The sequence below is a fragment of the Helianthus annuus genome, chromosome 10 (assembly GCF_002127325.2).
Source record: "Helianthus annuus cultivar XRQ/B chromosome 10, HanXRQr2.0-SUNRISE, whole genome shotgun sequence".
NCBI classification, from domain to species: domain Eukaryota; kingdom Viridiplantae; phylum Streptophyta; class Magnoliopsida; order Asterales; family Asteraceae; genus Helianthus; species Helianthus annuus.
Genome location: NC_035442.2, coordinates 38,894,366 through 38,906,367, shown reverse-complemented (window position 1 = coordinate 38,906,367; position 12,002 = coordinate 38,894,366). Strand labels below are relative to the sequence as shown.

Below are 12,002 nucleotides of genomic sequence, written 5' to 3'. Positions count from 1 at the left end.
AGTTGATATTGTCAAATGGTGTTGTCTTCACCATTTGACCCGTTTGGCTTAAATGACCAAACATTGATGTTTATAAAACTTGGTAATTAATTTCCAAATTCACACATACGACCCATTTCGGATTTTTACCTCATGATTTCTTTTTCGTAAATTTCCATTTTACCCTTTTTTTTACCATTAACCATGGTTTTTATCATTTAAGTATATTCCGACCCGCATCGTATCGCGTCAGAACCCACATTTCGGATATTACCTCTATCGTATTTCTAGCTCATAAAATAGATACTTATTCTACAAAAGTGTAAGCTCTACTTACCTCTAATCCAATTTACGCTTTTCTCCTCATACTTGATTCGTTTGACCCGCTTTCTCCCCAAGCTTCCACCTAGGTTGCTAGGCGCCAATCTATTATTCAACGTTCACAAGGTGGTTAGATTAATCATAATTAAATACGATTATTCCACCTTACGCATTTTATATCAAATTTTCATTCATCGTATCGTGGGTCAGTTTGACTGTTTAAAAGTCAAACGCCCATTAGTATATGAAATGCATAATCAAATCCATCAACTAGTTTAAGCATTCCCTAATTATCCGGTAGACGTTATCTCTTGACCACCGTTTTAACCAAAGTTCTAACCAAGTTTATTATATTTCCAACTCCTTAACTAGTTCAAGCGACTATCATGACTAGTTTCTTCATTCATTTTCGTAAGAACTAAGGGTTTCTCATATACGAGTGAAACCCGTTTCATCATATCACTAGCATTTGTCCGAACACCTAATATAATCAAGTTCCACCTATCAATTAGTAGATAATATGATTTCGTACACCTAGTTACATGAACATATTTACCAAATTTCATCATAACATTCAAAAACCCATTTCAAGTCCTATATGGGCATTCACTCAAACATATAAATCGTTCAAGTTTCTAGCTTCAACTATCATTTATGATGATTCTAAGCACAAAGATATCATCATCTTCACTATTTAATCAAAACCCATTTCCTAGTTTACTTGTTAATCACTTACAAGTAACTTTACATCAAATTCTTCATAATTTCATCATAACTAACGAAATTAAACATATAATAGTATTCAATTTCAACTTTAGATCATACTCCAACAACCTAATTGCAAGTAACATACTTGTCTCCCATTTCAACTTCAACAAATCTAGGTTTTATGACATACTTTATGATCCCCTTGACTAGGGGATCATTTATACACGTTCATGCATCGATTTGGGTCTTGATTTGAGCTTCAATTTGATCTTTTAGTGTGAATTAGGGTTTGCTCCATGGGAGCCCTTCTTCTGGTCGTTTACACGCACACACACTTAGTGTGTGTGTAGTGTTTCTTTTTTATATATATATTAATAACATGTTTCCATTCTTTCCCGTTTGGCCCCTCAAGTTTAGCTTTTGTTTAAAACCCTCTTATAACACATACTAGAAATCAACAAATTCTCATAACTAGGTTTAGATGTTCCTAGTTAACTTAATGGATTCGAGTAGATTATAACCCATTTTATTTTAAGTCCCATCAACTCGGGCTTCTTACAAACTTTATTTCCTCAAAATGATTATTCTCCTATAAATAAATATTAGGTTTAATTATTAAATTCCTAATATTTATCGGATTAATTTTCGCTACTAACGGTATTTTACCCGTCATTAATATTAACGTGGTTTGATTACCAAACCCGGTTTTTGGGGTGTTACACTAGGCTATATACTGTTTCCGCCGCGCCATACGCAAATATATAAACCCTAGCCGTCACTACTTGAGAAAAACCCTAGATAAGGCGGCGTGCCGCCACTACCGCCCTGTCAGGGCTTTGTTCGTTTTCCGTTTCCGTTTTTTTTCTTCAGATTTGTGTTCAAATAAAGTTTCATCTTTGGTTCTAGATTCACCGGTCTTCTTACGGTCTCTTACCACACAAATGATGTTATGGTTCATCCTGTTGATTTCGCATCTCCGTCAAGCCGCCCCTTGCCGCCGCCGCTCATTAGACTATGGTTTTTGTCGCGCCACCTGCAGGATTACAATCCGCCGACGCACCGCTGCACTGTCGTATTGGTTGCCTCTTATAGAATTACGAGATCATTTAAAACTGTGTATCGAAGATTATGGATTGAAGATTGCAAGATTATGGAATTTTGACCGAAATCGAAGACAGATTTTTAGGGTTTATTATTGTTTTTGTATTCAGTCTAAGCTTCTAGTTCCATCCGCTACGACTGTTGGGGAGATTAGACTATGGGCCCACGGGCTTAGTTAGGTTTCTAGGGTTACTCGTAATCCCTATATATTGTAACCTACTCATTCAATAATAATCAATCAAGTCATTTACCATCTTATAGTGCATTGATCTACTTGAATGTTTTCGTGAACCCCTAGTACTTTTCATGGTTTATTGTGCCGACTACGGCTTGTTGTTTGTTTTTTTTAAAGATTTTTGCATGCTCTTCTGTCTGCGCTATGTAGACATTGCCATCTGCAAACTGTTTGTTTTTCCGAAGACGTCTCATTAAAAAACGACTGTGCGAACTCTTCTTAGTGCAGATTTGGCCCAAACACTTCTAAGATATTCAAAGGTCTGTAAAGGGTTAAACACCACTACCCACAACGACCGTCCACCACCACCACCAACCACCATCCACGTCCACCACCCGCCACCACCACCCACCACCCACCACCACCGTCCGTACACCACCACCAATTTATTTTAGAAGTCTACATACGTTAAAAAAACAAAAAAGTCTTCTTCTTGCAAACTGCAGAGTTTTGATCCTCTCCTTCTAGAGACGGGCTTGATTTGTATTTGGTTTTAAACGTTTATTTTTAAAATAAAATAGCTAAAAGTCTATTAGAATTTCCTTTTTAAACAACGAAAACGGAAACGAATATAAAAGCTACATAGTCCACGTGTGTTCGGTGTGCCGATGAACATGAGGAAGCTCAAACCCTACGTGGCAAGAAGACAACATGTACAGTGTTGCTGACACTTAAATGCATGAGCTACGTGTAAGCCATTGCTCCAATATTACGTACATCTTTCTTTCAGCCACGGTTGCTATATATGAAACAAAGTAAGACAGTTCGAGAAAAAAGAAAACGGGGGTTAAGTTGAAAAGACATGGCGCAATCAACATTGAGAGCGAAGGAAGAAGAACAGTACTCGTTTGTGCTGTTGAGCGGACACAGAATTCCTGCAGTTGGTTTGGGGACATGGCAATCGGGTTCCGAAGCTTCTAACTCTGTCGCCACCGCTGTTCTTGAGGTCAATTGTAACTTCTTCCCATTATTTTTTGTTGTGTTCTATTTTATATACTGTTTTTGTGTTTATTCATACGTCGCAAATGTTTCAGGCTGGTTACCGACACATTGATACTGCATGGGAGTATGGTGTTCAAGAAGAGGTGGTTATTAGACTTGACCTATCAACGAATCAATATAAGAAAACTAGGGTTTTTTTTGACGTAGAGTGGTAGCGTGCAAATAGGGGTGTACACGAGACGAGATGCTCATGAATTACTCGTTCCACTTGTCAAAAACTTGAATCAAGCTGATCTTAACTGGGCTCGAACCCAAGTTCGAGCTCTTGATCTGAGCTTGAGTTTTGAAATTTACCCCCGAGCTCGAGCTTTAGAAATATAGCTCTAAAGGAGCTTAACCTATCTTAAGGTTAAACCAGCCGAGCTTGAGCGTAACCTCTCGTAACCATAAACAAACCAAGGTCGAGCTTAAACAAGCTCGGGCCTTGCTCGTTTACACCCCTGCACGCAAATCACAAAATAGAACTCAAAAGAAAAATTAATATATTGCTAAATGGTTGTGGTGGTGCTCTATTAGCAGGCAAAACCTTTAAACATTTTGGGTGGGAGCAAAACCTTTAAACATTTTGGGTGAGAGAGAGGGGTCTTGGTTCAAGTCCCACATGCGACCACATACGACAGGAGTAAAGAAATTTGCCGTTCAAAAAAAAAACTATACCGAGTGGTATACAGAGTTCATGATGCCAAAAGAGGGGTGGGAGCAGGGTGGTTATTAGCTTTTTTTATAAAAAAAAATAAACAAGAACCAATTGAAACTAACCAAAACTCACCAGACAATGAAAAACCACCACCTCACCACCCATAAGCCCTGACGCCGATGATTTTCCCGCCCTCACACACCACGCCGCCCTAGACTTTCACGCCACAAATCCACGCCACCCCGTGCGGTCTAAAGGGTATCTTAATATGTTCTCGAAATTTTAAATTGAAACATGTCAATTAAGTATTGAATTAAGGACTTGAGTAAACGTGTGAGAATTATGTTAGCTATTTATGTGTTTCAGACTGAAGTTGTAATTAATCGACTTTTTCTGCATGTTTAAGTAGTGTGTGTTATTAGACTATCTTTAATCCATCCATTGGAGAGATGCCCTTAAGGCCCTTACAAGCCTTTCTTTAGTATTGTAAGATTTTGTCCATAAATGCCCTGAACATCTAATCCCTTGCAAAGGGCTTTGTTTATGTAAGTGTTTGGGCCAAAAGTAAAAGAACAAAATGTTTTATATTAATACTAGGTTAGAACCCCGTGTATTACACGGGTTGAATAAATATATTTTTATATAACAAATAATATAAAAATATATATATCTTTAAAAATCTTGTTTATTATACGGGTTGAATAAATATAATTTTATTTATCAAATAGTAAAACAATATATAATTAAAAATCTCATTTATTATATGGGTTGAATAAATGTAATTTTATATATTAAATAATAAAAAAATGTTGTATTTTTAGAAATCCTGTGTATTGTACGGGTTGAGTAAATTTAATTTTATATATTAAATAATAAAAAAAGTTACATTTTTAAGAATCTCATGTGTTATACGGGTTGAGCACATGTAATTTTATATATCGAACAATAAAAAGTTATATCTTTATAAACTCCATCTATTATATGGATTGAATAAATCTAATTTTATATACTATATAATAAAAAAGTTATATTTTTTAAAATCCTGTGTATTACACGAGTTGCATAAATGTAATTTTGTATGGTAAAAAATAAATATGTTATATATTTAAAAAAATCACATTTATTACACAGGTTAAATGAATTTAATAAAAAAATATATCTGGTGACTACTTTTCTTGGTGTACGTAATCATTTTTCACATGATTTGTCTTCTAGGATTTTTTTTGACTCGTTAACACTAATTAATTTTACCTAAGTTATTTCTAATCTCTATATTTTTAATGATATTTCCCTAACAACTTATCCATCTTTTTTCGTTAAACTTTCGTTATTAACTATTTAATATTTTATTTACTTAACCCGTGTAATACACGGGGTTATAACCTAGTTTTGATTATGTTTCTAAAGTGTATTTTTATTTTAAGTTCGACTGTCTAATCCATCAACATAAAAAAATATATTATAGTAACACTATGGTCTTATGTTGTTCATGTAATCCAATGCTTTATCGTCCTTTAGAGAAGAAATTATTACTACGACTACGACTACCACTACTACTAAATCTGATAAATATTTTAAAATATTAGATTTTCTCTTATACGAATTGTTTAAATTTATATTAAATTTAATTTTATAATTATCTTTTAATTGATGGCTTCAATGAATGACATGTGTCCCTTTATTGGTTTCTTTTATTATAGATTATAGATTATAGATTATAGATTGTGTGTAGTGGGTAAGTAATGAGGTGGAAATTAAGAAGGGTAAGGATATTTGTAGGGTTGGAGATGAAATAAGGGGTTTTAAGGATTTGTAAGGATATGATGTGGCACATGACGTGGCAGCTAAGGGGGTCTAAGGGCATACGTAGCACTTGAGATAGTCTTATGACTTTATTTTTCACCTTATTTGTAGGTGGGGAAAGGTCTTAAGGCAGCCATGGAAGCAGGAATTGAAAGGAATGATCTCTTTGTTACATCCAAGCTATGGTGCAGTGACCTCTCCCCCGAAAGGGTCCGTCCGGCACTGCTAAACACCCTTCAAGAGCTTCAACTTGACTACCTTGATCTTTATCTGGTAATATCTTTAAACTTAATAATAATTACTTTCAATACTAAAATCATAATGGTTTCTTTTTAAAAACAAACAAATTAAATTTACAGATCCATTGGCCGTTTCGACTAAAAGACGGAGCCAGCAGGCCTCCAAAGGCTGGAGAGGTTTTGGAATTTGACATGGAAGGTGTGTGGAGAGAAATGGAGAAACTTGTAGCACAAGACCTGGTTAGAGACATTGGAATAAGCAATTTCACATTAAAGAAGCTCAATAAGCTCACTGGTTTTGCTCAAACAATGCCATCTGTATGCCAGGTAATTATCAACAACATTATACTCTTATACAAATAGTAACTTGGGGTATGATTAAACATCGCGTCCGTTTGAAAAGGTGTGATATAAAACAACTTGGGTTATGTCTCATTTCATTAAACATCACGTCCCTTTGAAAATGTGTGATTTTACTTTAATCCATACCGTTTGAAAAGGTGTGATTTTACCAACTAGATTCATACTTTTTTGTTTAAAAGTCGCGTCGTTTAGAAAATTGTATTATAAACTTGGGTTATACCTTTTCGTTTAAAGTCGCGTTGGTTCGAAAATTATTTTATACCTTTCATTTAAAAGACGTGTCGGTTATATAATTATATTATAAATTTAGTCATACCCTTTCATTTAAAAATCATGTCGGTTAGAAAATTAATTATATAATATAATATAATACTACAAAAAGCAACAACGTTCACCACTCAATCTTAATTAACCGACGCGTCTTCTCCCACATCATTTGACACCTTTTCAATACCCCCCACATCAATTGCCACCTTTTCACCACCCTATATCACCACCACCACAAACACAGGTGCCTTTATTACACATGTGCCTTTAAATTTAATATTCTATGTTTTAGTATGTAGGATGGTGTCGATTAGAATGGCAGTTATGCCAATAAAGGGTGGTGTCGATTAGGCAGTTTTAGAAAACCAATTAATTAACCCAAGAGCATCGAACATGTTTTCTTTAGCCGACGTGCCGGTATCTTAAGTCTTAAGGGTGTCATAAATTGGCATCTTTTCCTTAATCGAATTCATTTGAGAACCGGCGTTTTTCTCTCATAACCACCAATCACTTTCACACCCACAAATCTCCTTCCCTCCAACACAACATTCATTTCTCCAGGCCGCACACCACAAATCCCCTAACTCCAATATAATCCAGTCATCGGCGCCTGCAACGGCGGTTACTTTCTCACCGGAATCGTTGACAGATCACACACCAATGATTGACCCTTCCGGAGTTCCAGTTGTTACAGACGGTTAGATTTCAAGTTATATGCGACTACATAGTGAGCGATTAAATTTTGTTATCAAGAAGTCTCTGTTTCTTTTTATTGTTTTAAGGGCATGTATGTGTAACAGTTTTGGGTGTGTTGTACACTTTTGGCTTTGTTTTAATGAAATATTTCCCCCACCGTCAAAAAAAATGGTTATGCCATTTGTATTTCCATTTAATTTGAGTAAGTGTTGCTATTTTGTTTTTTTTTTTGGCAGCCAAGAAGACAATTATATTAAAACCAACCACAAGAATGCTATTTTGATTACTTCATCAATTTGTTAATTGATGACTACGATTGGAGGCAATCATGTCTTTTCAATTCCATGAGAGTCTTGCATCCTTTTTTGCCACATACTAGATATATAAAAGTTACTGTTGTTGGTTTTGACATTTTTTTTTTCATTTTTTCTTGGTATGAGAGTGTGATTTGTTCCAACTTTTGGTAATAGTTTTCGCTTTTTTCTGTGTGGTTAATGATCATAAGGAGCATGACAATTACTGTCGATTATTGTACTGATTGATTTTGATTTTTTTGGCTATCTTGCTGTGCAAGTTGTTTCTGGTATAGAAGTATGATTTGTTCTCATTTTAGTAGCAAGTCAGTTAATTTGGTCTAAAATTAAGTGATTCCATACCAAAACATCCATCAGGTGCACCATTGTTTAAACATCAACTACAAGTGTAAATGTGTGGTAAAAAGATATAATAATTCAATGAAAATTATATCCATGACTATGACGGGAATTCTGGAATTCCTACTTAACCTTATTTAGAGAATTGTTACTTAATATGCATTAAATTAAGGCTTAATTAACTAGCAAGAAAAGTACACTTTTATAAGATCAATGATTCATGGAAACTTTCATTTGTATGTCAATACATGACGTTCTACTTGGATATTTATGGGTTGCACCATGACATGTTCTAGAATGGTGAGGGCAAAATTGCTTTTAGGTATAAAAATTACTCATCTCAAATCAATAAATCGTCGTCTAATTTGGTTTCGATCGGTGTCACTTTAACATATAATCAAACATTTTTTATCAGTTTTCACTATATATATCTTCTGCTTTGATTATGTCCCGCCGCAACGCGCGGGTTAGCGTCAACTCGTTTCATATATTATTTAAGTTATTTTCTAACATGGATATGTGTTTTTTTTGTATTTTGTTTAAATTTTAGATGGAAATGCATCCGGGGTGGAGGAATGACAAAATGCTGGAAGCATGCCAGAAGAAAGGGATCCATGTCACGGTAACATTAATAGAAACTTGGACTAAAATTGCAAATTAACCGATCATGTGTAGAAAAAGACATGTCTAGGACTGTTTAAAAAGCCCAGGAGCTGTTTTTGAGCAGCCCGACATTTTAAAAACGGTCACTGCTCGGTCGAAATCGGCTTTGTTTGAACGCAAGCTGATTCAGCTAGATTTGTAAACGAGAACTTGGTTGGTTGGCTTTTTATTGTTTTGTCTTTTTAAATAGAAGCCAATATATATCTACACACAAAAATATCAATATAAATCAAATAATCTCTAATCTTCTAAGAACAAAATTTCGGTGTTTTTTTGTCTTTTTTATACACAGGAAACAAATATATTTATATAAATCAAATAATCAATAATCGTCTTAGAACAAAATTTTAAAAATAAATGAGTTGGGTCTACTTTTTACGAGGCGAACTCAAGCTCAACTTTTTAGCTTGTTAGGATCATTTGTAAGCGAGTTGACGGGCTTGGGTTTATCTGGTTATATATATGCTAAAATCCCTTTTGTTGTATTGATTTTATAGGCGTATTCGCCTTTGGGATCACAAGCAAATGGCCGCGATCTCATCCATGATTCGACGGTGGAGAAGATAGCAAAGAAGTTAAACAAGAGTCCCGGGCAGGTTCTTGTGAGGTGGGCGATCCAACGAGGCACAAGTGTAATACCTAAATCAACAAACCCTGATAGAATCAAAGAAAACATGCATGTCTTCAATTGGGTAATTCCGGATCAAGATTTCAATGTTCTAAGTAACATCTCGGATCAAGAAAGAGTATTGCATGGTGAAGATCTCTTTGTGAACAAGAACGATGGACCATACCGGAGTGTGGCAGATATATGGGATCATGAGGACTGAAATAACTTAAAAAAGTCTAGTTACAATAAGTATGGGTGTTTAAAAGTTGTTTTCTTTTTTTTTTGGTGTGTGTAATATATGTCTAGTCATGTTTGTAACCTGAGAGGCGGATCGGCTAACGGGTCAAAACGAAGGAAACTTGTACGTAGTAAAAGATGTTATGGTGTAGAATATGCAAGTTAATTTGGTTGAACTTTAATGAATAAGTTGCAATGTATTGTGGTGTTTAATTAAATACTTGCTAATTATGCCAAGTTGGTGAGGGTTTTTTATTTGTTATTTTATATGAGACCAAGTCATCTCTATATAGTTTTAGGTGATTACTAGAACCTTCTTGATATTTTCTTCAATAATGTTTATTATGATTACATTATACCATTCCGGGGATGGTAAAAGGGAAACTTTGGACCCAACTCGTACTTGCTATTGCAGCACTCCAATGGTACTTGTGTACAAAAAGCTATCAAAAAGCACACAGGACAAATAGCATAAGTACGAAAATATTTTTATGTTTAGTTTTACTTTGGGTGGGTTAGGATCTTATGAGAATCTATACTTTCTATAAAAGAAGAAATCTCAATGACATAAGAAAAGTTGACGTGTCAGCGTGAGAGTATATCCAACAAGGTTTTTCTTATCTCATTATTACATCATAAAGCCTAATATATAAATCACTTTAATTTGATTTACGAACCACTATCTTGTATATTCAAATGGTCTGACCCACATTCCAAAGGGCAAACATCTGCTCTTCTATAAGAAAGTAGCAGATGATGCCTTTGGCAAATGTATACCTAGCAGCAGCTCTTTTGAAAATGCGGGTAATTTGAAATTCAAAATGCATGGGGATATGTAATTTTTAATTAATTCATGTCATTCACTCACTTCTATCAATTATGTTCTTATATAAACGTGTTCTCTACTTTTGTATTTTCAAACCACATTTCTAATGTATCTCTCCCTCAAACTCCTTCTTCTCAATACTCGGCATTTGTTCATAAAGGATAACAGAAAACTGAAGCTCTCTCTGTCCCACTTTCAGAAATAATTTTGGGGATATGTGGTTCCTTGATCATGGTAATGTGATATATATGATTATGTTTGTTTTTCTTTTTGATTTTTACTAAAGTTTTGTTATCTGAGTTATGGCTAAATGTTGATTGTGAATGGTCTGCTGCAGTTGATGATGATGATGATGATTGTTCTACAGTTGTTTCCAGTGTCATTGTTTCCACATCGTGTAAAGTATGTGTTTTTTGCTACTCCAGTTTTGAAATTTTGAATTCTTAATTTTGAAGTGATATACTCTAATTCTCGGTTTATATTTCAGTCTAATCTCAGTTGTTTGAAATCCATACAATCTGTTGCGGGTTATTATAGGTTTGTATTAAAAAAAGCATAAAGTTAAATTAAACACAAAGAAAGATTATTAATAATGTTAAATGATGATTATGTGTATGATTTTGGGCAGATGATGATGATGTAGAACCCGCAGTAGTTCCTACTAAACGCAAGAAAGCATCTGCTACTGCTGTAAGATAACATTTTATCTTACTAGAGTAATGGTATTTCCTGCAGATGATGATGATGATGATGATGATTGTTCTATAGTTGTTTGCAGTGTCATTATTTCAACTTCGTGTAAAGTATGTGTTTTTTTTTGCTACTCCAGTTTTAAATTTTTGAATTCTTAATTTTCAAGTGATATACTCTAATTCTCGGTTTATATTTCAGTCTAATCCCAGTTGTTTGAAATTCATACAATCTGCTGCGGGTTATTATAGGTTCGTATTAAAAGAAGCATAAAGTTAAATTAAACACAAAGAAAGATTATTAATAATGTTCATTTAAATGATAATTATATATATGAGTTTGGGCAGATGATGATGATGTAGAACCCGCAGGAAAGACCTGATGTTGATGAATTTCAAAATACTTCCGTGGAGTTCATAGCGATTCTCGAAGATATACATTGATGCAATTTAAATCTAAAAGCACTAAATTTGTAGATAAAAGCACTAAATTTTTGCTGTTTGGTTCGTAAATTTTTTGGTGGTGTTGTTAGATTTTAAAGTTTGGTTGTGATTTTAAGCTGAATTAGTATTATTATCTAATTTTTATGATCATCGTGTAATTGCAGATTGGGACTTTTGATGTATAAGTGAAGTTCTTTCTGAGTTTAATTAGATTATTAGATTATGTTGATATTGTATCAATTTCTGTTAGTGTATAGAGAACATCTGCTCTAAATCATCATCTGCTGATCTAACGGCTGTTTGACTTGCTACTGTTGTCAATTGCTATCATCTGTTGTTGCCAACATCTGATTGACTTGCTACTGTTGGAAACAGGAGAGGCTTAAACCGATGTTCGCAATATCTTTGTATTTCAAACTATTGCTGTATATTTAAATGTCAAAGGTCTGGCCCACATTCAAGGGTGTAAACTACTGCCCATAGCTAAGAAAGTATAACCTAGCAGATGTTTGCTTTGGTAAACATATAG

General features: G+C 34.4%; 1 protein-coding gene across 1 annotated transcript; it reads left to right on the top strand.

Annotated features, from left to right (window-relative positions):
- The first annotated feature begins 3,102 nt into the window (after window positions 1-3,102).
- Window positions 3,103-9,732, top strand: LOC110884431 (aldose reductase). Its single transcript, XM_022132145.2, has 6 exons — window positions 3,103-3,290; window positions 3,379-3,429; window positions 5,898-6,059; window positions 6,146-6,352; window positions 8,555-8,626; window positions 9,165-9,732. The coding sequence occupies exons 1-6, from the start codon at window positions 3,147-3,149 to the stop codon at window positions 9,495-9,497; spliced, it is 969 nt and encodes a 322-aa protein (XP_021987837.1). The 5' UTR covers window positions 3,103-3,146; the 3' UTR covers window positions 9,498-9,732.
- Window positions 9,733-12,002: the final 2,270 nt, after the last annotated feature.

Bases quoted from the DNA above. Each gene is read 5' to 3' on its own strand.
- LOC110884431 (XM_022132145.2), top strand. From the start codon at position 3,147: ATGGCGCAATCAACATTGAGAGCGAAGGAAGAAGAACAGTACTCGTTT. The intron at 6,353-8,554 runs GTAATTATCAAC...TTTAAATTTTAG, and splicing joins CAATGCCATCTGTATGCCAG to ATGGAAATGCATCCGGGGTG. The intron at 8,627-9,164 runs GTAACATTAATA...TTGATTTTATAG, and splicing joins AGAAAGGGATCCATGTCACG to GCGTATTCGCCTTTGGGATC.